Raw genomic sequence first — 24878 nt, 5'->3', positions numbered from 1 at the left:
TTAGGGGACTTTCCTTCTGGGGCTGGCTTTGAACAGCAATCCTCAGGTCTCAGCCTCCTGAGTAGGTAAGATTACATGTGTGAGTCACCAAGCACCTGGCTGGAAAGTGAAATCTTTAAAAAATGTAAAGATAATAAAAAACAGAAATGTCCTATTAGGCAATATGACTATATTAAAATAATAGTGAGTTGGCTTCCTGTGAAAGGAATTATGGAAAGAATGCATGAATGTTATGGTTTGGATAAGAAATGTTCTTCTAAAACTCTTGTGTTAAAAGCTCTTCAAAGGGCTGGGAAGGTGGCTCAGTGGTAGAGTGCTTACCTTGCATGCCTAAGGCTCTGGGTTCGATTCCTCAGCACCACATAAGCAAAAAGAAAAAAGCCAGAAGTGGCGTTGTGGCTCAAGCGGTAGAGTGCTAGCCTTGAGCTGAAGAGCTGAAGGACAGCGCCCAGGCCCAGAGTTCAGGCCCCACAACCGGACCCCCCCCCCCCCGCAAAAAAAAGTATGAAAGCATTTTTAGCCGGGCGCTGGTGGCTCACGCCTGTAATCCTAGCTACTCAGGAGGCTGAGATCTGAGAATCGCGGTTCAAAGCCAGCCCAGGCAGGAAAGACCGTGAGACTCCTATCTCCAATAAACCACCAGAAAACCGGAAGTGGTGCTGTAGCTCAAGTAGTAGAGCGCTCGCCTTGAGCTGAAGAGCTGAGGGACAGCGCCCAGGCCCAGAATTCAAGTCCCACAACCGACACACAAAAAAAAAAGCTCTTCAATACAATGTTCAGAGGTATGGCTTTTGGGAAGTGATTGGAAAATGAAGGCTCTGACCTGATCAATACAATGATGGGGCCATGGTCTGATTGGCTTTACTGGGAGATAGGGAAAAGTAGGAGGAGGGGCCTAGTTGAAGGAAGTAGATCACTGAAAGGGTTTACCTTTGTCCTTGGCTCACCTTGGGCTTTCTGACTGCAGTGGAGTGAGCCATTTGTTCTGGATGCTCTTATGCCATGATACTCTCTGCCACCAGAGCCCAGAAAAATCATGAGCCAAAATAAATGCTTTCTCTTTAAAATTGTTTTTTTCTCAGGCATTTTGTCAGTGACAAAAGGCCGACACAATGAGTAAGTCCCCCCAGAGCATTGGTAGTTAAACCAGACTGAAAGCTACTTGATATGGTTAAACTGAGGCCCCAACAATCCTGAAGCTAAAGACTGAACTGTGAATGTTATGCAGCTTAAGGGTTTATTACAGAGAATTTCTTTTTTATGTCCAATCATAACAAAAATTTTATCGTAAGGCTTTCTAGAATTAATTCCTACTGCTATCATCCTTATTATTCATCTACTTCCCTAAAATAAAGCACATTGAGGACATGACTTTCTCTGGTTCCTAATCTAAAGATTACTTACATTGGAAAGTTTGATATTTCAATCAAAACAATTTTTTAAAATAATTCAGGAGATGCTAGTCAGAAAAACAACTTTGTCAACAAACTCTGATTGCTAGTAGTCATAATTTCTTTCAATGGGTATAAAATAATCCAAGATTACACTGCTCAGTATGAAGTTATGGCCAACCAACAAACAAGTTTCTGAAAAATCCATGAAAATGAAGATCAACAGTGATGCAGCTAATCAAGCTAGATTTCTATTTAGCTCAGGAATGTATTATGGTCTTATGGGCAGCACATTAATTACTCTTAAGATACTTGATAAGCAAATATTAAATTTACTTAATTTTTTTGTTGTTGTTGGTTGTGGGACTTGAACTCAGAACCTGGATGCTGTCCCTGATCTGATCTCATTTGCTCAAGGCTAGTGCTCTACCACTTTGAGCCATAGCTTTACTTCCAGTTTTCTAGTGGTTACCTGAAGTTAAGAGTATCACAAACTTCTCTGCCCAGGCTGGTTTTGAACTGTGATCCTCCTCAGCTCTCTACCTCCTGAGTAGCTAGGTGTAAGCCACCAGCACTTGGCTTATAACAATTATTATGTGAGATAATAAAGGGAAAATATCTATTTATAAGATAATATTTCCTAGGTTTTTAAAAAGGATTTAAGGAGGTTAACAGAAGATAAACAGCTTAATTAGATAATCCACAAAGAGTAGTGATTAGCTAATTTTTTTTTCAGATTCAAATTTCAAATTTTATTGGTTCTTTCCTGTCCCATTCTGAGTACCTGCATTACATAGCGAGGAGGCAGGCCATGTGGAAATACAGTCTTCAGATCCTGGAGGGGGATGCTGTAGTACTGACCTTCATGCTGTTCCCCATGCTTGGCCTAAAAGATAGATATGAAAACAGGTATAATGGAGAGACAAAGTGCTAAAGACTGAAAAGTAAATAGGGTTTTCGAGATCATACCAGGGAAACAATCATCTCTTAAAGCTGGAAAAGTACCTTTCATATTTTATCTTAGAAAATCTTAGAAAATGCTGGTTATTATCCCTAAATCCAATATACATTCTGTAATGGTGGTTGCTTGAATGATAAAGCCAGTTGTTCAGCAAGTAAACCCTACATGTGGGAGTAACAGAGGTAATTCTTGCCATCTGGATTTTTCTGTGCTATGTACAGTGATGCTCTAGTCACGTGAGAAGATCGTCTGCATACTGCTGTTTCCATAGAAACCCCAGAGGAAGGAATGAGCAGATAAAGAGACTACAATTACAGAGGGAGCGAAAAGATACTTCAGTGACTTTATTAATTTATTCTGTTTCATTCTGTGTTTGTGAAAATAGTGGATGCTAGAGATGTTTTTAAATACCTCCTGCTGAAACCATGGTAGGTTCCCCCGCCCCACCCAGTGACATGTCTTTTTAAATTTGCACACAGCCATATTAAGATGAAAAGACCCACAGGGTGGGGCAGGGAGAAAAAAAACTGCTGGTTTCCTTCTCATTAAATAAAACACAGACCACACAACTAATTTCATTTATGAGAGGCAGCAAGACAAAAGGAGAAAAGAAGCCAATCCCCAGTCTAAAAAGACCTAGACTAGAAAATATAGCATTCAATACTGTTGGAATCTTAGCTTCTTGCTTCTTCTCTCATAACAAATCAAGTTAGTTCCCTTTCCAGACACTAGAAAATCCATTTACAAAGGTCGAATCTTATATCTTGATTATTAGGAAAACTAGCTTCTGTATCTACTCTGTTGTCTGATTTAAACAAAGAATTCTCCAGGGCTTCATAAGCTGATCATGTGGTGTTCACTCTTTTTTGTTTGGTGGTTCTGGGGATGAATCCAAGGGCTTGCATATATCAGGGAAGTCTCTACCCCTGAGCTGTAAACATGGCCCTGATCAATCATGTAAATACAATTTTATTGGAACATAACCACACTTATTTGTTTGCAGCAGAGTGATGATAGAAACTATGATAGAAACTATTAGAGCTCAGAAATCTAAAATATTTACCACTCAATCCTTTAAGAAAAAGTTTATCAGCCAACAATAAGCCCAAAAATGAACATTAAGCTTACTTTGTGAGGAACTGAACTTAAGTTTTTATTCTCCACCTATTATGTCTCAGCAAGATCTCTGGCACTAATGAGCTCACTAGTAGGGATTACATCAGAAGAGATGTGGTGTCAACCTTAGCACTTTATGGTACCACACAGTTGAACAGGGAAGATCTGGAATTCAAAACGGTAGCTGAGGCACACCATGTACATGACTGTACATGCAATTCAGCTTCTTTAAAGTTCAGTTTTCCTGATATGCAAAAAGAAGACAGCATCTGATACTTATGGTTCATACCTATCATTCTCAGGAGGCTGAGAACTGAGAATTGAGGTTTGGAGCCAGCCTGGGCAGCCAAAATCTAAAATCTCTAGACTCTTATTTTCAATTAATCATCAAAAAAGCTAGAAGTGGAGGTGTGGCTTAAGAGTGCCAGTCATGAGGGGAAAAGCTAAGCCAGAGTGTGAGGCCCTGAGTTCAAAGAAGAAGAGGAAGAGATGGAGATAGTGACACAAATTGCAAATTATAATCTCTGGAAAACACCAAATATACATTTAAAAACTCACCGGGTCACTTTCACTGGTGCGGGAAATTGCTCTGGGACTCTCAACTTGAATCTGGTTATTTAGGTAAACAGCAGTGCTTTGGGATGCCTGAGTCCCTGTGTTCAAAAAACGTCCAGAGTCCAACTATAAAAGAAACCGTTTTAGTGTTTTAGAATTTTCAGGCCTTTTTATACTTATTATATAACATTGAAGATGTACAAAATGTCTGTAACTGGGAAAAGGGTCATTAACATATAGTTATTTTATGTAACTAATATTTACAATTCACTAAGTTTGGTCAAAACACTCATCTTTGAATATGTTTCAGCCAATATACTTCCATACTAGGGCTCTGCCTCCTTTGGAGACAATTCTGTTTACAGTCTGTTCAGTAGCACAGCATAGCAATTAACAATACAATTTCGGTACTAATCCTACTCAATTTTATTTACTGGAGAGAAAACAGTCTCTTTAAAAAGTGGAAAGCTGAAAATATTCAAGGCCCACAAGGTGGTGCTATCTCCACAGTTAATGACTTTTTAGTTAGGTGTTTTTTTTTTTTTTTAGCAGTAAATTAAAAGCTAGCAAAATGGATTCCTTAATCTTAGAGTGCTATAAATGGCACCACCCTGCTAGCCTCATTTTATGAAAAACAACCATATGTACAATTCCTTCTGCACAGTTCCAGAATGAATATAATGCAATTCTGGAAAAGTTCTGCATTTGTGAGCCAATCTAGAAGGTCACCCTGAAGCAAACTGGAAACACCTACAAAATTCTTTTCACCAACATTTCGATATAGTCTGGCCTTAAATGCTTCTTGTCTGGAACTAGGAAGAAGATATTTTAGATTTGTAATATCACTTCAGGCCAGAATCTATTCTATTTATTTTTGCTGCTATTTCATGTAATAGTAACAGGTTATCTTAAGATACATAGGTTTTTCATAAATCACAGGGTAGAGTTTGGGGGGTGAGGGGAGGAACCATACATTTTAGGAAATGTAATCTAATCACGTGATCTAATGAAAGTGACAAGCCCTTCTGACTCAGTTCTCATCCTCAGGATTTAGCTTTGGAAGGATTTCCTTGGAGCTCAACTCATCCAGTTTAAGTATTCTCTTGGGCACTTGCAATAGTCTCTTAAGGTAGTAGCCATTTATTCATGACTGCACTACTGGACTGTGAAGTTCTGAAGAACATGGACATACTATGCAATAAGGCATAGTGGTTAAGACACAGGTTTCTAAGTCAGCCAGAGCCAGCATCTACGATACTTAAGTTAACTAGCTATTCAAAGTCTGTTTCTGCATCTTATTAGCATGAGTTGGTCATGAGAATTAAAAGAAATAAGGCACTAGTGCTAGATGTAACACACTCAAATGTTCAATAAACTGTAACTATATTAGTGAAATGATTTATCTTGGAATTCTGAACATACTGAAGGTACTGAAAAACTATTTGGCAAAAAAAAAAAGAAAAAAGAAAAAAAATAAGAATGAAGTAGCCCAGTAAGTTGGCCGTTTTCATCTATAATTTTATTTTACTCTTAGATGCTACATGTCTAAACTGAAAATTGGTGTTTCTTTTAAATATTTCATTCAGGGGTGATAATCATTAAAAGAATGAGGGCAATATTATAAAGTAATAAAGATTCTGCAGTCATATTTATCTTTTTTTGAAAATGATAATTATTCTATAATATGGTAAATTCTCAAATTCAACCTTTTTTTTTTTTTTTAACACAGGGTCTTGCTGTATGGTCCAGTCTGGTCTCAAACTGAAGATTTTCCTGCCTTAATCTCCTGTGTGCTGGAATCACAGGCATGTGCTACTACCCTTGGCTTCAAGCACAACTAATCTACTAAGATTGATTACTTGAAAATTTTTAGGGTAGCTGAGTGAAGCATATGGGTAGAAAAATGAAATTGTAAGTATTCTTTAGAGGGTACACTTTGGAAAAGCACTATGTAGGCGAAATTCTCCAGAGAGTTTGATTTTGGATATAATAAAACCACCTGAAAATAAGAAGTCTACCTAATGGCAGTTGGCAAAGTGTTAAGCTTTATCTGCTAAGTACTTACCTTATAGGCCTTGGAGACAAGTCGGGTTATTCCTTTCAGCATTGTTCTTATGCTCTTTAAAAGAAAAAAAGTGAAAAGGTAAGCCACAACTGGGAAAAGATTTTATGACATAAAAACTAACAATAGACAAATATCTAGAATACACAAAGAACACATATGAATGGCTAAAGAAAAATGAGCAGCTAGATGATGGTGTCTCATGTCTGTAATCCAGCTACTTAGGCTTGGCACTGGTGGCTCACGCCTGTAATCCTAGTTACTCAGGAGGCTGAGATCTGAGGTTTGCAGTTCAAAGTGAGCCCAGGAAGGAAATTCCATGAGACTCTTATTCCCAATTAACCACCAGAAAACCAGAAGTGGAGCTGTGGTTCAAAGTGCTAGCCTTGAGTGAAAGAGCTCAGGGACAGCACCCAGGCCTTACTGACCAAAAACAAAAAACAAAAAGCAAACAAACAAACAAATCTAGCTACTTAGCAAACTAAGGTAATGGGAAGATTCTGATTCAAGGGCAGAGAAAGTTTCCAAGACCTCATCTTCACTGATAGCTGAGAGAATTGAAGTTCCAGGCTAGCCTAGTAGAAAAGTACATGAAACAGTCTCTGTGGAGGGAAGCTGCATGAGGTGGCATGCACCTGTGATCTCAGTGACAACAGACAGCCTTAAGTAGGCAGCTGAGAGCTCAGATGTACAACCACACAGGAAGTAAGACTCTATCCTAAAAATACTTCTAGGGATTTGAGGTATGGTCAAGTGGTAGAAGCCAGCCATGAGCTAAGAAAGTTGAGCCCCAATACTGGCACAAAAAAATAAAAATAAAGTAAGACTGAAAACAGTGAAGCACCAGGGCACTGGTGGCTCACGCCTGTAATCCTAGCTACTTAGGAGGCTGAAATCTGAGGATTGCAGTTCAAAGCCAGCCCGGGCAGGAAAGTCCATGAGACTCTTCAACAGAGCACCAGAAAACTGGAAGTGGTGCTGTGGTTCAAGTGGTAGAGAGCTAGCTTTGAGCTAAAGAGCTGTGAGACAGCAACCAGGCCTAGAGTTCAAGCCCCATAACCAACAGAAAAAAAAAATCAGTGAAGCAAGGTGATGGTGGCTTATGACTATAATCCTAGACACTCAGGAGGCTGAGATCTAGAGAATTGTAATTTGATGCAGTTTAAGCAGAAGACTGTGAGAATCCATCTCCAAAATAATCAGGAAAAGCCAGGCTATAGGTGTGGTTCAAATGATACAGCATCAACAGTGCAATCCTGAGACTGAGTTCTAACCCCTGTATCGGCAAAACAAACAAAAAATAAAAATGAACACACATACAAAAAAAAAAAAAGAAGTGAAAAACAGGTCTGGAGGAATGGCTCAGCAAAATCACGCTAGCCTCGTAAGCATGGGCCTCTAAGTGCAAACCCCAATATTAAACAACAACAAAAAAGTAAAATGGCAAAAGACATGAACAGGCATTTAGTAGGAAAGAAATACAATTGGCAAATAAACAAAAGAAATTGTCAACTGCAATACAAATCAAGGAAATGTAAATTAAAATTATGATGATGTGTTGTTCAAAATCATCATCTTGGGAAAAATGAAAAATAGCAAATATTAATCAGGCCATGAAGCACTAGAAACTTTCATACATTGTGGTGGTAGTTTTAGATAAATATCTTGCTGTAAAGTTGAACATGTACAAGCCTACAAACCTGATACTCTACTTCTTGGTTATTATTCTAGAAATGTACTTATGCATGTACACTTGGAAATATATAAGAATATCCATAGTAGTAGAATATGAATTATTTTAAAACTATTAAAAACCCAAAAATTGGGGTAGACTGCTTGCCTAGCATGCATGAAGCCCTGGGTTCAATTTCTCAGTACTATATAAGCAGAAAAAGCTGGAAGTGGCACTATGGCTCAAGTGGTAGAGCGTTAGCCTTGAGCACAGAGAGGCTCAAGCACAGAGCCCAGGCCCTGAGTTCAAGGCCCAGGACCGCTCCTCACCCTCTTAAAAAAAAAATATCACCAGATACCAGTTGCTCATACCTATAACTGGAAGCTGAGTTCTAAGGATTACAGTTCAAAGCCAGCCCAAGCAGAATAAGTCCATAAGATTCTTATCTAACCACCAAAAAGGAAAAAAAAAAAGTCAATTATGAGCTTGTCAAAATTCCATTTCTCTCTCTCTCTCTCTCTTGCCAGACTTGGGGCTTAACTCAGGGTCTGGGCACTGTAACTGAGCTTGTGCTCAAGGTTAGCACTCTACCACTAGAACCACAGTGCCATATCTGGCTTTTTCTGTATATGGGTACTGAGGAATTGAACCCAGGGTTTCATGCATGCTAGGCAAGCACTCTACCTATAAGCCACATCCCCAGCCCTTGAGACCAAGTTTTCTACCTATAAAACAGAAGCATGGAACTAGAAGTGTTTTTTTATACTTTTTTTTTTTTGGCAATAAAACTTTCACCAAGCCACAAGGAATTTATTCATTTGTTTGTGAGGCTTGAATTCTGGAACTGGGCGCTGTCCCTCAGCTCTTCAACTCATGGCTGGCGCTCTACCACTCTAGCCAGAGTGCTCAGTTCCAGCCTTTTCTGTTTATATGGTGCTGAAAAATCGAACCCGGGGCCTCATGCATGCAAGGCAAGCACTCTACCATTGAGCCACCTTCCCAGCCCCTATGAGCAATTTATATACTAACATTTAACATAAATTTTAAAGGGCTGTGCTTAGTAAAAGTAGGAAGAGACCATCAGTTTTGATCTCCCCTTTCTTCCAGTTCTCTAAGAACACTGGGGAAAGCATAGGGCTCCAAAACCCTCAAGTAACCATGACAACAATAGTTAACATTTACTGAGCACTTTATTCATCACTGTTCTGTGTGTTTTATGTGAACTAATTCATTTTATTTTTACAACAATCCTATAATGTAGGTACTGCCATTACTGCCAATTTATAGACAAGGAAACAAAGGCAATTATGGCAGAATAGTTGCTGCCTGAGATTTGAAACTGGCTCTACCTCTTAATAGTTGTATGACCTTGACCAAGTTACTTAAATTTTATGTGTCTGTTTCCTCATCATAATGTGGAGATAATGGTAGTATCTAAATATAGGACTGTTACAAGGATTAATCAACTTATAGATTAACAGTTTATTATAGCTACATAGCTACCAGGTAAGAGGTTCTAGTGGGGGACACAGCTCCTCTTATACCTTTGAGGAAAAGAATAGTCTTCCTCTGTTGGAAAAGATTGTCTTTGCCAGAGCATTCATCTTTGGGGGGAAATACAAGAAGGCGTGAGGGAGGAAAGAGATATTGCCTAACTACCCAGGATCAGCTGAATCAACCCTGGTGATCAATGTGGGGATGTAGCCAAACCACCATCACATCCAAAAATGCTAAACTTTGAATCTAGACAGTCTCAAGTATATATTTCTGGATTGTAGGTAATCACCTAGAGTTTAGAATCTTAGTATCCAAACAAAAAAAATCTCAAAGTTATTCTGCTAAATTCAAATTATTTATACTCTTATGCTTTACATTTACCCATAACTTGCCAAATATAGTCAATCTTGACTACATTCTGTTCTTTTAGCATTTGGAACCTTTTTTTTTTTTTGAACCTTAATTTTAAAGTTAGTAACAAAGAATGTTTCCTATTTACACTCCTTTTTAGAAAATACCCCAGCAAGGAGGCATCAATATTTAACATCATCTAATGGGGAACTATGAGTGCAGCTCAGCTAACAATGCTGCAATTTAACAGTATTAAAAGTCCAGCTGTCTGAAGTTTATGACTGATGCCAAGAGCAGAATAATAAGGCAATAGTAGAAATTTGGGCAATTCTGCTGATTGTCACTTTATTTAAACTTTCACATAACCCATACCTTCACTTAAATCAAGAACAAAATTACAATCCAAAGCAGGCTACTTTGAAGGTTAGCCATGATTTGGCTACCCCTACATATTAGCTTCCCTTTGCTGATAGAACAAGTTATCACAAACTTAGTGAGATAAAACATTAAAACTATACTTATGAAGTTTTTGTTTTGTTTTTGTTTTGCAGATATGGGGCTTGAACTCTGGGCCTGGACGCTGTCCCTCCTTAGCTCAAGCTAGCACTCAACCACTTGAGCCACAGTACCACTTCCAGCTTTTTCTGTTAATATGGTGCTGAAGAATGGAACCCAGGGAGACATGCATGCAAAAAAAGCACTCTACCACTGAGCCAGCCCCCATTTATGAAGTTTTGAAATTCAAAATAATACTTAAAACATGTATGGAAATATCCCAACGAAACTCCTTTATATTTCAAATGTATGTTAACTTGAAAATAAAATAAGGTTCTATTCTAGAGGCCTTTGGAGAGTCTATTCTTGCCTTTTCCTGATCTCGGAGGCTGCTTAACTCAATTGATTCCTTTCACTTTTTGAGTCTGCAATAGCTAGAAGGGAGTTTTTACTCATATGACATCATTGGGCACTGCAATTACAAATTCTTTTTTTTTTTTTTTTCTGTCGGTCAAGGGGCTTGAACTCTGGGCTTGGGCGCTGTCCCTGCGCTCTTCAGCTCAAGGCGAGCACTTTACCGCTTGAGCCACAGCACCATTTCCGGTTTTCTAGTGGTTTATAGGAGATAAGAGTCACGGATTTTCCTGCCCAGGCTGGCTTTGAACAGTGATCCTCAGATCTCAGCCTCCTGAGTAGTTAGGATTACAGGAGTGAGCCACCGGGCCTGGATGCAATTACAAATTCTTAAAAGACGTTAGAGGGAGACAGAAAAGTTATAGTCACAATTAAATTATTTTAAGATCAGCAGATTAGCAACCACAATTTACATCCTTTTGTTTCCCTTGTCATGTAACCCAGCATACACACAAACTCAGAGATTAGACGTGGACATATTAAGGAAAACATTATTTTGTTCATATATTTATTGGTTTAAAGTATTCAAGGGTTGGTCATCCAATAAAACCATTCTATTGAAGAATTAACATATTTTTGTTTCTGGTAGGCTCTGAGGTATGTGTTCATGCGCGTGCGCACACGCACACAGACACACGCATGCACACACTCACACACGCGCGCGCGCACACACACACACACACACACACACAACTATTTGCTTACACCTAGCCAACAATTCATAAATAGTTACTGAACTGGAATCCAGAGACCACAAGTAACTTTTTTTCACTGGTGATGACCATTAAAAGTGTTGTAGTGATGTAGCTCAGTAATAGAGTACTTGGCTAATCTGCATAGGCCCTGAGTTTTATCATCATGAAAGTTAGTTAAAAAAAAAAAAAAAGTAGCCTGGGAATGTAGCTTAGTGGTAATTATCTAGTCTGCGTGAAGCCTTGGGTTCGATTCCTCAGTACCACATAAACATAAAATGCGGAAGTGGTGTTATGGCTCAAGTGGTAATTTTTAATCTATCACGGGGCTTGAACTCTGGGCCTGGGTGCTGTCCCTCAGCTCTTCAGCTCAAGGCAAGTGGTCTACCACTTGAGCCACGGCGTCACTTCTGGTTTTTTGGTTGTTAATTCAAGATAAGAGTCTCATGGAGGGCTTGGAAGGTGGCTCAGTGGTAGAGCACTTGCCTTGCATGCCTGAGGCCCTGGGTTCGATTCCTGAGCACCACATAAGCAAAAAGAAAAAAGCCGGAAGTGTCGCTGTGGCTCAAGTGGTAGAGTGCTAGCCTTGAGCTGAAGAGCTGAGGGAAAGCGCCCAGGCCCAGAGTTCAGGCCCCACGACCGGACTCCCCACCCCTGCCAAAAAAAAGAGTCTAATGGACTTTCCTGCCTGGGCCAGCTTTGAACTGCAATCCTCAGATCTCAGCCTCCTGAGTAGCTAGGATTATAGGTGTGAGCCACTGGCACACGGCTTTAGAGTGTTAGCCTTGAGCAAAAGAAGCTCAGGGACAGTGACAAGGCCCTGGGTTCAGTCCATAGGACTGACCAAAAAAAAAAAAAAAAATTAAAAACAATGTATTTTTTCCTTGAAGTAGATGCAGACTATGGTGATAAGAAATTTTACTATGAAGGCAATGAAATATGATTAAAAAGTTTGTTTTTTTAAGAGATAGGTTACTGAAGTATAAAGACCAAGTTACTTAATTTTTGAGCCTCATGCTTCTCAACTGTAAAATGAGGGTAAGATTATCTCAAAGTACTATTTTAAGGACAAAACAGACATATTACTTTCAGCAATGTTGATGTTTAACTCAGTGCCTCCTGTTTTTTAGGTTGATGGGTGTTCTACCACTCAAACCACATCTCCAGAACCGCTTTTCACTGGTTATTTTACAGTCTAGTAAACTATCAGGCTGGTCTTAAACTGTGATACTCCAGATCTCGGTCCCCTGAGATTATAGGATTATAGATATGAGCCTCAGGCGTCTGTTTTTCTTGTATTCCACCAATGTTAATTCTTGTTTTTTTTGTTATTTTAAATATCTAAGATCCAGTTTAATATTTTCATGATTTGCCTTGCAATAGACTATGAAAGCATATAAAGAACGTTAGACAGTCTCTGTCCTCAAATAAGATTGTCTGTTGGCAATATGCATAGATGAAGCAATTAAAGAAAGATTAGTGTAAACCTAGGTGGGCTCTATGAATAACTTGGGGCTTGTTTGGGATAAGTGAATACACAGTGTGGTAAGAAAAGCTGATTTTTCTTTAACTGCAAAGAATGAGACAAGCAAAAGCCAAATCTATATATTGTAAGGGGGAAATTTAAGACAGTCACTTTAAATTTTAGAGCTTGAATGGGCCTTTGAAATCAGTCTAGTTCAGTAGTGTCCAGTCCACCTTTCCCCAATGCCCTTTCTATATAACTGAACTCAGGTCTCTCCAGTCCTAGTGGTTTTTGAATCACCACTTAAAGCCCTCAGAGACCACAGATATAAAAGGGAAGGGAAACCCAGGTAGATGGTTCCCCTAATTTATTTTGCTTTGCTCTTTGGATGAAAAATAAAAGTAGACTGAACCTGGTATTATATTTTACTATTATAGGTCTAGCCAATCAAATCGTGAACTGTCAGGACAGTTTAGAGAAACAAGTATTAATTCAGTAGCCACAGAATCTGATAGGCCTTGTTTTTCACTATTAACAATCTAGAAAGCTACAACGTGCAAATTACCAATGACACCCACAAACCTTATCAACACAACTGCAAACGTTAACATAATAATACTCTGCACTTTCCCCGTGCCTAGAAGCGAATTCTACTTTACATATATTATCTTACTATTTCACACACCAACCCTGAAGACATACTGGAGTGGTGTTTTTTTTTTTTTTCTGTCTAGTTTCCTAGAAGGATCAAGTCCAGAATCCAAATGCAATACAAGGTTTCCTTATCCTCTCGCTGCCTATTGAAATGGAAAATGTCTCATCTTTGAGAAGTGAATAAAAGACACAAAAACATCGCAGTGGGTAGGTCATCGTGTTAAATTTCAAACACCTAAAGTGTGGTAACAACATCAAAAAGGAAAAAAAAAAAGCAGATCCGAGAGCTGGTTCTTCCTTGGATCTCGGGTCCGCAACCCGCCGCCCCTCTAGCAAAGGCGCCGGCACCACTGACCGCCCCGCTTGCTTCCCTCCCGGAGGCTCGGAGAACCTGTCCGTTCCCTCCAAGGCACGTGCCCCGGTGCCGAGCGGCTCCCTCACCGTGAGACGCTAGACGAGGTGACTGGCGCTCCACACCCGCAGCCGGCTCCAAAGCGCCCGTCTCGCAACTGGGAAGAAAGCTCGGGTCGTACGGCAGGAAGCTAGTCAGCGCGCAGACGCCGCGGCCTCCAACCACCGACCAGCGGAGGGGCGCGACGCCTCCCCCGACCCGCTCACCGCGGCCAGGAGGTGGAGCGGGGCCCAAAGTCTCAGCGACGCGGTGACGAGTCCAGGGAGGTAGGTAGCCGTAACTCTCAGCTCGCCACTCGTATAATTCCCCGCCGTAAAGGAAAGCTCCACCAGACTTCGCCTTGTCCTTTTCTCCCCCGCCCCCTGCAGCCCACAGGAATGGAACCGTCCCGCGGGGGGGATTGTGGGAGGCGCACGCGCGAGAGGCGGAGTGGGGGGGGGCCTGAAGGAGGAGGAGGAGGAGGCGGCGGCGGCGGCGGCGGCGGCCGTGGCGGCGGTTGGTAGCCGTGGGGGCGGGGAAGGGAGGGGGAGGCAAGAAGCGGAGGTGGTGGCGGAGGAGGAGGAGGCCTGGGCTCGCACCGCCGAAGGTACGCGTGAGGGCCTCCGCCACAGCGACCTGACAGGGATCGGGACCGAGTAGGGGACAGCACAAGGAGGCCGCCGCAGAGCGCTTACGGGCTGGCGGCCGAAGGTGGTGGTTGGAGGGAGCCGCGAGCGACAAGCCCAGATACAGTCGTACGCGTGCCGGCGGGCGTGCGCGCTCCGAGGCCGGAGTCGAGGGGGAGGAGGGACTGTGGGGAGAACGCAAGGAGGGAGGAGTGGGAGGCGGGGGGGGGGGCACGAGGCGCCCTTCGCTCGCTCCCTCCCTTCTGAGGAGCTGCCGCCGCCGCTCTGCCGCCGCCGCCGCTCCCGCCGCCATTTTGGGTTTGCTTTGCGGAGCGGGAGACGATCCCGGTCTCGGTTGCGGACCCGCCTCCCCTCAGTTCCCCCCTCCCCTTTAGCCCTAGGCCTTTGCCTTCTGCTCTCTCACACCTCCGTCATTCGGCTTATCCGCCGGTCGCTTCCTGACAAGCGGGAGGGATCCGTTGTGGACCGGGGGAAGCGGAGGCGCCTGGCTGCCACCCCCTCTTCCCCACTTCCCTGCACTCATCGCTCTGGGCCTCGGCCTCTGACACGGTGAGTAGAGCGGTTTGGGCAGGCCTTTGGGCCTAAGTACTCTCTCTCTCTCTGCGACTCGGTCGTTGGTTTCCTGGGATCTACCTTCATCTCCCGGACCTGGACCTCCGGGAGACGCTGGTAAGGATGGGGGAGGGGAGAGCAGGGAAGGGGATCCTGCGCTGATCGGGAAGTCCCTTCAGGCGGGGGTGAAGGGGTATCCCTGACAGGCGGACTGTCGTCTTGGGGGAGAGGGGCGGGAAAAGTAAGCGAGTGGAGGCGGAGTCGGCTGTGTCCCTGACAGGTTAGTTGTGTATGTAGTTAGTGGGCCCGATTGGAGCATCTCTCACAATCCAGTTTGTGTCTGTTTAAAAGGACAAAAGTGGCTAGGGAGATGATCTTCAGAGAGTAGTTTACCAGTTGACACGCTGAACTGAGTGTAGAAACGACAGCGTGATCTCACTGTTTCAAGTTTAATAAATGTTATTGGTGAGTGTTTGTACATAAAAAGAGATGGTACTCGGTCTGAAGACATGGTCTTTTGGTGCTTGGAAGCAATGTTTTTGTGTATATGCAAGAGTGGGAAGTGTTCGGGAAGAGTTTGCCTGTATTTGTATTTGTGTGTACTGGAGTTTCCCTTATAAGTTAGCTCTTTTTAAAAATAAATGTTGGGTTGTGTCCTGCAGGTTGATATGCAAGTATTTTAGGGATTCAGAGTGTTTAATTACTTGACGGGAAGAAATAATGGCCTTCTGGACAATATAGCATGTATTCATATAGTCAGGGTAGGGAGAGAAACTTGTCATAGCTAGTTATGATCTTAAGAATAGTTGTGCCTTTGAATGGCGAATTGTATAAATGTGAAGGCCCAGAGCATCTTTAAGAGAATAATTTCTCATAATCTCTATAATGAACAGGGACTTTATGACATCGGTTTATAGTAACAATTTATATTAATTAGTATGAGGTTTTTGTACTCAGAAGGCTCTTTTCTTTTTGATTCTGTGTGAAAACATAGACTCCCCCCCATTTTACAAAATAGGAAATTGAAACATAAAAAGGTAACTTTTTTAAGATCACATGTTAGGTTGTTAATAAAGTTGGAATTAGAACTCATATTTTGACTAATGTAAAATGGTGTAGTCACCATATCATAGTGCCTTAAGAGTTCATTATTGGCATATATATGTGTATTAAAAAGACACGGGCATATATGATTGATTGGATTATATTTGAGAGAGACCAAAGTGGCAAATATACCTATAGAATACAGGTTATTTTTATTACATGTGATCTCTATGAAATGGGGTTTTATGACTGTATTGTTGTTTATCAAGGAAACACAGCATTTCTGACAATTTTGCATATATGTTTGAGATAAGAGAGGTTTCTGTGAACTAACTTGTACCAGGGTAGTTGAATGCATGCTGACAGTTTTTTGTTTTTGATCCTGGAGGTTAAACTCAGGGCCTGCTAAGTAAGCACTCCTGAGCTACACTTGCACCTGGATAGCTTAACTTTACAAGAGGAAGGATACTCTTACATTATTCAACAAATTTTTATTGACTCTCCACTCAGTAATTTGCCCCTGTCTTGAGATGAGAATAATCAAGATGTCATTATTGAAATAGCATAGGTGCATATGAAGGTAGTTGTCTTAACAGTCTTATTTATGTTAAGATGAATGAGTAGACAAGACATTGTGGAATTTAAACCAGAAAATATTAAAAAAAATCTATTCCATTTGGATGAGATTTAGACCTTTTCAACCATTTTATATGGAAGAATACAAGAGTATTTAAGAATCTTAACAGAATGGCCAGTTTGTGATGGAATGTGCTTTCTTTGATATTTTCTTTTGGCATTTATGAGTGAACTGCTTTCAGGATCTGGGAATTATTGATAAATATGCCTCTGGATTTTGGAACTTCTTGGCTGGACTGAAGAAATTCTTAAAAGCTTTAATTTTGTAGTAAGGATTTATGAATAGAAGGGAAGAGTGCTTAAACTAACTCAGCTGTACTATACAAAATAGAATGTTTCTTGATATGCAAGCTTAGTTCTTTGTTTTTTGGGGGACGCCACTTAATTCTTCTGAGAATTCTGATAAAAGACCAATTAGAATATGAGCATAAGGACAATCATGAATTATGCATATAATATCAAGAATTCACAACTGTAATGAAATAAAACCAGGTTGCATTGATCTTCAGAAGCTTATTTCTGCAATGTTAGTACATGATCCTGAGTTATGTTTGATAAGGATGCATAATGTTGGACAAGAACCTATGGCTTTTTCATTGTCTTTTTTTTTTTTTTTTTTGGTCAGTTGTGGGTCTTGAACTCTGGGCCTGGTTGCTGTCCCTCAGCTCTTCAGCTCAAGGCGAGCGCTCTACCACTTGAGCCACAGCACCACCTCCGGTTTTCAGGTGATTACTTGGAGATAACAGTTTCACAGACTTTCATATATGGGCTGGCTTTGAACCGCAATCCTCATATCTCAGCCTCCTGAGTAGCTAGAATTACAGGCGTGAGCCAGCGGTGCCTAACAGCTTTTTCATTATCTTTTCTCAAACTCTTTTTTTTTTTTTTTTGCCAGTCATGGGGCCTGAACTCTGGGCCTGGGCACTGTCCCTCAGCTCTTCAGCTCAAGGCTAGCGCTCTACCACTGGAGCCACAGCGCCACTTCTGGCTTTTTCTGTTTATGTGGTGCTGAGGAATCGAACCCAGGGCCTCATGCTTGCAAGGCATGCACTCTACCGCTGAGCTACCTTCCCAGCCCTTTCTCAAACTCTTAAAGTAAACTCATATTTTTTCGTATGTCCATTGTGACTAAAGTGGTTCAAAGGTATTTTTTTTTTGGTAGGGGTGAATTTGTATTACATCTGGGTAAGGACATATTAAACATGAACATATGAGCCAGGCACTGATGGCTCATGCGTATAAGCCTAGCTACTGAGAAGGCTGAGATCTGAGGATCATGGATCCAAGGCAGCCCAGGCAGGAAAGTCTAAGAGACTCTTAGCTCCAATAAGCTACTCAGAAAAAGCTAGAAGTGGCACTGTGATTCAAGTGGTAGATTGCTAGCCTGGAGCAAAAGCTCAGAGACAGTGCTTACACCCAGAGTTCAAGCCCTGGGACTGGCAAAAAGTAAAAATGGAAAAATATATTAATATCCTCTGATGTTTTTCAGTAAGGGAAGTGTAGTTTGAAAAGGAGGCAAACGTTAATTTTATTCCTTACCTTGTTTTGGTCCAAATTTCTACAGTGATTTATATAAAAGGTCTTAATATTATGTTGGGTTTTACATTTATTTATTTATTTTGTTGGTCATGGAGCCTGTACTCTGGGCCTGGGCACTGTCCCGGAGCTCTTCAGCTCAAGGCTAGCATTCTACCACTTGAGCCACAGCACTGCTTCCAGCCTTTTCTACTTACGTGGTGCTCAGGAATCGAACCCAGGGCCTCATGCATGCAAGGCAAGCACTCTACCACATTCCCAGCCTCTTTACATACATTTAGAAAACCCATCTAGAGGTAAAATTCAGGAAACATTTGACAGAATACCCATGACTTTACTATTGGAAGTTAACAGTACTATATTTGTGTGTGTGTGTGTGTGCACATATGGGTGTGCACATGTGCTAGTCCTGGAGCTTGAACTCTGGGCCTGGTGCTATCCTTGAGCCTCTTTGTGCTCAAGGGTAGAGCTCTACCACTTGAGCCACAGTACTACTTCCAGCTGTTGTTGTTGGTAGTGGTCATAGGGTTGAACTCTGGGCCTAGGCACTGTCCTTGAGCACTGTCTCTTAAGCTCAAGGCGAGCACTCTACCACTTGAGCCAGAGTTCCACTTCCAGTTTTGTGGTGGTTCATTGAAGATAAGAGTCTCACAGGTTTTCCTGCCTGGTCTGGCTTTGAACTGTGATCCTCAAATCTCAGCCTCCTGAGTAGCTAGGATTACAGGCATGAGCCACCTGCGCCTGGCAACTTCCAGCTTTTTCTGGGTAGTTTATTGGAGACAAGAGTCTCACAGATGGACACTGGTGGCGGTAGTATGCTCACCTTGAGCTGAAGATCTGAGGGACAGCGCCCAATCGCAGAGTTCAAGCCCCACAACTGACCAAAAAAAAAAAGTCTCACAGACTTTTCTTTCCAGGCTGGCTTCAAATCTTGATCTTCAGATCTCAGCCTCCTAACTAGCTAAGGTTACAGGTGTGAGCCACCAGTGCCCAGCTCAGTACTGTATTTTAAAAGCAAGAAATTGAGGAAGGCATCTTATTTTGGTATTTTATTATTTTTTGTGGGGGGGGGGTCCAGTCATGGGGCCTGAACTCTGGGCCTGGGCACTGTCCCTCAGCTCTTCAGCTCAAGGCTAGCGCTCTACCACTTGAACCACAGCGCCACTTCCGGCTTTTTTCTTTTTGCTTATGTGGTGCTGAGGAATGGAACCCAGGGCCTCATGTATGCAAGGCAAGTGCTCTACCACTGAGCCACCTTCCCAGCCCCTTATTTTGGTATTTTAATAGTATAAGTTATTGCACTTAGTGAGATAATGGAGAGATCTTAGTGAAAAATACTTTGGGTCTGGGAATGTGACTTACTGGTAGAGTGCTTGTCTAGTATACATGAAGCCCTGGGTTTGATAAAAACCAAGTAGTGGTGCTGTGGCTCAAGTGGTAGAGTGCTAGCCTTGAGCCAAAAAAATCTTAGGAACAGTGCCCAGGCCTTGAGTTCAAGCCCCAGGACTGGCAAAAAAAAAAAAAAGGGAAGAAGAAAAAAAAAACTATCTCTCTGTATTGGTTTTGAACACTTTTGAAAATGTCATAGTCCAAGTGATAGAGTCCTGCCAAGGACGGGTACTTTCCTGAGTTTAAACCCCAGTATTGCTAAAAAAAAATTTTTTTTTAGTGTTTAAACATATTGTGTATCAAGTACAGATTAACCTTCTAGTTGAGATCCTCCTGCCTCAGCATCCAAGTCCTAAGATTATAGGCATGTGTTATCATGCCTGTATCATATTTGCTATTATTTCAGTTATTGCTCTTCTAAAGAAGAGCATTTATCAAAGTAAACTTCTCTAGTATATATTTTGTTTTGGAGTTAATATATTTAATTGTATTTTTTGTGTGTATGTGGTTCTGGGACTTAAACTCAGAGCATGGACACTGTCCTTGAGCCTTTAGGTTCAAGGCTTGAGTTCCACTTGGGCTTTTTTGGTGCGTGATTGGAGCTAAGAATCTCATGTACTTTTCTGCCTGGGCTGGCTTTTTGAACAGTGATCCTCAGACTCCTGAGCTAGAGATTACAGTTGTGAGCCACTGATACCAGTTTAATGCACTTTTGAAAGTGTTTATAAATAACTTCCTTATGAGTAGCAAGGGTTAAAAGTGTGAAAGTGTTATATGTACAGCTTCCTTATGTGTGTGTATTAGGTTTTAGAATACTATTAACCTTATTTTTCTCACATATAAATTCTAATTTGGGTTCTGTTTTTGTTTTTTTTTTTTTAACCTTCTTAGCAATCACACATTTTTTGTTTGCCAGTCTTGGGGCTTGAACTCAGAACTCGGCATGGGCACTGTCTCTGAACTGCTTTTGCTCAAGGCTAGCATGCTACTACTTGAGCCACAGCACCACTTCTGGCCTTTTCTGTTTATGTAGTACTGAGGAATTGAACCTAGGGCTTCATGCATGCTAGATGAGCACTCTACCACTAAGCCACATTCCCAGCCTAATCACCTTTTTTTTTTCCCCCAGTAATGAACAGAAATGTATTTACTGTGTGAACTTTGCTTGAATGAGAACTTTTTTTTTTTTAAATGCTGGTTCTGGGGCTTGAACTCAGGGCCTGGATGTTGTCTCTGAACTTTTTAGTTTATCTTTCAGATAGAGTCTAATGATAACTTTACCTGGGACTTGAACTTCCAGCCTTTTACCTCTACCCTTAGTAGCTGGCATCACCTGTGTATGTGTGTGTGGTGTGTGCGTGTGTGTGAGAGAGAGAGAGACAGAGACAGAGACAGACAGACAGACAGACAGACCATGCCAGCTTGTTTTTGAGATGGGGTTTCAGTTACTTGATCTTATCCCCTGCCCCACCTCCACCCAGTGAGTTGCTGGGATGACTGGTATGTCTTTCTCTGTCTCCATTTGGAAATATTTTGAAGGTAGCAAAGGTGATAATTTGTTGATGAGTTGATTGTGAGTTAGGAGTAAATGAAGAGTTAAAAGATGTCTCTAGTTATTGCCTAGTTGGCAGTTGGATGCCTACTGAGATAAGGAACACTGTGGGAATAATACATTGAGGGGAGTATAGAAATTAAGAATTCGGCTTGGATATCCTGACATTCCTATTTAAAAGATTAGACATTGAATGGACATTTGAGATACTATGCAGTTGGATTGAGATATACTAGGCAGTTGGATGTACTTAGTCTCTTGAAGTTGGGGCAAATGAACATTTGAGACTTGATCAAGATAAAACTATTTAGGGTCGGGGCTGGGAAGGTGGCTCAGTGGTAGAGTGCTTACCTTGCATGCATGAGGCCCTGGGTTCAATTCCTCAGCACCACATAAGCAGAAAAAGCTGGAAGTGGTGCTGTGGCTCAAGTGGTAGAGCACTAGCCTTGAGCTGTAGAGCTGAGGGACAGTTCCTAGGCCCAGAGTTCAGGCACCATGACTGGCAAAAAAAAAAAAAAAAAAAATACAGCAAAACTATTTAGAGTCTTGGGACTTGATTAAATTACTTGAAGACTAAGTGTAGACTGGGAACAGTTGTAGTTCTTGGGCTGAATCATAGTATAGTCTTGATGTTTCACCAATTTTTTTTTTTTGGGGTCCGGTCATGGGTCTGAACTCTGGGCCTGGGTGCTATCCCTCAGCTCTTCAGCTCAAGGCTAGCGCTCTATCACTTGAGCCACAGCACCACTTCCGGCTTTTTTCTTTTTGCTTATGTGGTGCTGGGGAATTGAACCCAGGGCCTCATGCATGCAAGGCAAGCACTCTACCACTGAGCCACCTTCCCAGCCCCGATACTTCACAATATTTACCAAGTAAGGGCTAAAAGAGATTTCTCTTCCCCCTTCCTTCCCCCTTTTCCACTTTCCTCCCTCCCTTTCTTCCTTCTCTCTTTCCCTTTTTTGTTGGTTAAGGGGTTTGAACTTAGGGCCTGAGTGCTGTCCCTGAACTCTTTTGCTCAAGACTAGAGCTCTACCACTTTGAGCCAGTGCTCTGCTTCGAATTTTCATGGAGTCCCATGGACTTTCCTGACCAGGCTGGCTTTGAACTGCAATCCTCAGATGTCAGCCTCCTGTGTAGCTAGGATTATGGGCATGAGCCACCTGCACCCAGCTCCTTCTCTCTTTCTTTCTCTCTTTTCCTCTTTCTTTGTTGTTATTGTTGTTGTTTGCTACCAAGGCTTGAACTCAGGATTGCTCATTCTTGCTGAGCTTACTTGTTCATATCTAGGGCTCTACCCCTTAAGCCACCCCTCCAGTCTGTCATTTTGCTGCTTAATTGGCAGAGTTTCACTGATTTTTCTGCCCAAATCTGGCTTTGAACCTTTAGCCTTCTGAGTAGCTAAGATTGCAGGCATGAGGCACTGGTGTCTAGCAAAAATCTTCCTGGAATTTTTTTTTTCCAGTCCTGAGGCTTGAACTCAGAACTCAGGGCATGGGCACTGTCCCTGAGCTGCTTTTGCTCAAGGCTAGCATGCTACCACTTGAGCCACAGCACCACTTCTGGCCTTTTCTGTTTATATGGTACTGAACCCAGGACTTCATGTATGCTAGGCAAACACACTACCACTAAGCCACATTCACAGCCCTCTTTTGAAAATTTTAAAATTACTTTCTTTCCTGGGAAGAAAACCTAACAAGTATTAACTAGTTGAGATATAGACATACAAAAATAAATATAGATGATACTTTAAAAAATGACAAAAATCATCCAGGCACCCGTGATTACAGGCTCATACATATAATCTGAGCTACTCAGGAGGCTGATATCTAAGGATTGCTGTTTGAAGCCAGCCTGTGCAAGAAAATCCTAGAGACTATCTCCAGTTAACCACTAAAAAGCTAGAAGTGGAGCTGTGGCTCAAGTGTTAAGAGTACTAGTCTTGGGCAGAAATCCTAGAGACAGTACTGAGGCCTTGAGTTCAAGCTCCTGCACTGTCATACATACAGACACACACATGACAAAAATCAAATATATGGCACAAACTTTGTGTCTCAGTAGTTCACTAGTTGACTACCTATTTTATATGAAATTAAGAACTTGAGTGTCTCTTTCTACTTGGTTACTCTGAAAAGATGGCTAAAGTTGTTATTGCCTTCCTAGAATTCCATTGTTAAACACCACATGAAACAAAATACGCGTTATAAAATAATGAGATACCAAAAAATATGAAACTTTATTAACACAATAATCACTTATAAACAGCCTCATTTCTTAATCTACTTTTTTTTTTTGGCATTTTCAGACTTTAAAGAACACAGTTTTCACCTGTATATCTATTGAGTCAACACATCTGATGTGTAGAATACATGTCTAAGATTCAATTCTGATAAATGTTAGGGACTTAATATAGGTTAGCTTAATATACTACACATTTTAGCATATTTTCTCAGTGTAATGTGTTTTTAAGGTGCTAGGAGGAATAGAAATGAGAGACAATAAAGACATTCACAATATAAAAGCCATTTGTTGGTGATTAAAAAGCTCATCAGAAATAATTCTTTTTGGGGTTGGGGATTTAGCTCAATGGAAGAACACTTGCCTAGAAAGTGCATGGTCCTGAGTTCAGTCCTCAGCTCTGCCAAAAAATAAAATAATTATGTTTTTGGTACTGGGGTTTGAATCCAGGGCCTATGCTTGCAGTAGGCAGGTACTCTACCACTGAGCCATGCCTCCAGCCTTGTTTTGCTGGTCTACTATTTGAGCCATGCCTATGGTCTGGCTCTTTGCTGGCTAATTTTTTTTTACATTAAAAATTTTTTATTATAATGGTGATGAAAAGGGGTTTTACAGTTATGTAAGTTAGGTAAAGAGTACATTTCTTTTTGAACAAAGTCACACTTTCCCTTGCTTTTTCCCAGTTTTTCCCTCCCATCCCCACACACAAGTTGTATAGTTCATTTTCAACATAGTATCCAGTGAGTGCCATTGCTGCTTCTATTTACCCTTGCTGGTTATTTTAAAGATGGAATTTCAGACTTTTCTACTTGGGCTTGTCTCAGACCTCATTATCAGCCTCTTGAGTAGCTAGGATTGCATTTATAAACCACTGGTTCTTGCTTTGCAAGTTAAATTTAAGATAAGGTCTTGCCTGAATGTGTACCTGGACTGCAATCCACCTATTTTTTGCTTCTCGTAGTTGTTGAGATGACAGGCATGTCATCATGGATATGGAGGCTTTTCTACCTGGCCTGGCTCTGAACCTCTGTCCTAATCTCAGACTCCTACATAATTTAGGATGGCAGGTGTGTACCATAGCAGCAGCAGGAGTCTCACAAACTTATTTTCTGGCCTGGACCATACTGTGACTTCTAATTCTCAGCCTCTCAAGTTGAATTACAGGTGTGAACCATTAACCTGGCTTATTAGATACAATCTTGAAAGAACATACTCTCTTTTTGAGTATACAACCTCATATTTGCCAATCCACCTCCACCATTAGGATAATGATGAGCCCATCTGTTGAACTGGCACTATGTGAAACAAGCTGGTAGTTTTGAACTATGTCAGTCCCAGAAAAAGTTAATTCAAGAACATTGAGGGAAAGCATTTCTTAGATATTAAAAAAATTAGCTTGCATTATTTACACAAGGGAGATTTTATTGTTACAATTCTACATATTTACAACAATTCTACATATTTACAATGTATTCCAGTCTCACTCTCCCTAGGGGATACATTTCTAGTAACAAAATATTTCCCAGTGTTTATCCTTGTTGTCCAATAGAAGTCATTAGGGAATTTAGGAC

The 24878-nt window shown here is 41.3% G+C and overlaps 2 protein-coding genes across 4 annotated transcripts in view; one reads left to right on the top strand and one right to left on the bottom strand.

The window, feature by feature from the left end:
• Positions 1-14076, bottom strand: part of Dap3 (death associated protein 3) — a 26372-nt gene extending 12296 nt beyond the window's left edge. Inside the window, exons 1-4 of one of the 3 annotated variants that reach the window (XM_013015382.1) lie at positions 13767-14076; positions 6089-6142; positions 4027-4149; positions 2176-2277 (exon numbers count right to left, since the gene is read on the bottom strand). In XM_013015382.1, the coding sequence (XP_012870836.1) occupies positions 2176-2277; positions 4027-4149; positions 6089-6130 (267 nt within the window). In that variant the 5' untranslated portion in view covers positions 6131-6142; positions 13767-14076. The other 2 variants (XM_013015380.1, XM_013015381.1) reach the window with 2 other exon arrangements.
• A 474-nt stretch (positions 14077-14550) lies between these two features.
• The window catches only part of Ash1l (ash1 (absent, small, or homeotic)-like (Drosophila)), a 152004-nt gene continuing 141676 nt past the window's right edge, over positions 14551-24878 (top strand). Inside the window, exon 1 of the mRNA XM_013015249.1 lies at positions 14551-14912. The gene's annotated coding sequence lies outside the window, so the exon portion shown is untranslated. The remainder of the gene's footprint in view (positions 14913-24878) is intronic.

Source organism: Dipodomys ordii, unplaced genomic scaffold (assembly GCF_000151885.1).
Source record: "Dipodomys ordii isolate 6190 unplaced genomic scaffold, Dord_2.0 Scaffold26, whole genome shotgun sequence".
Lineage (NCBI taxonomy): Eukaryota > Metazoa > Chordata > Mammalia > Rodentia > Heteromyidae > Dipodomys > Dipodomys ordii.
This window is presented reverse-complemented; position numbering and strand designations above follow the sequence as displayed.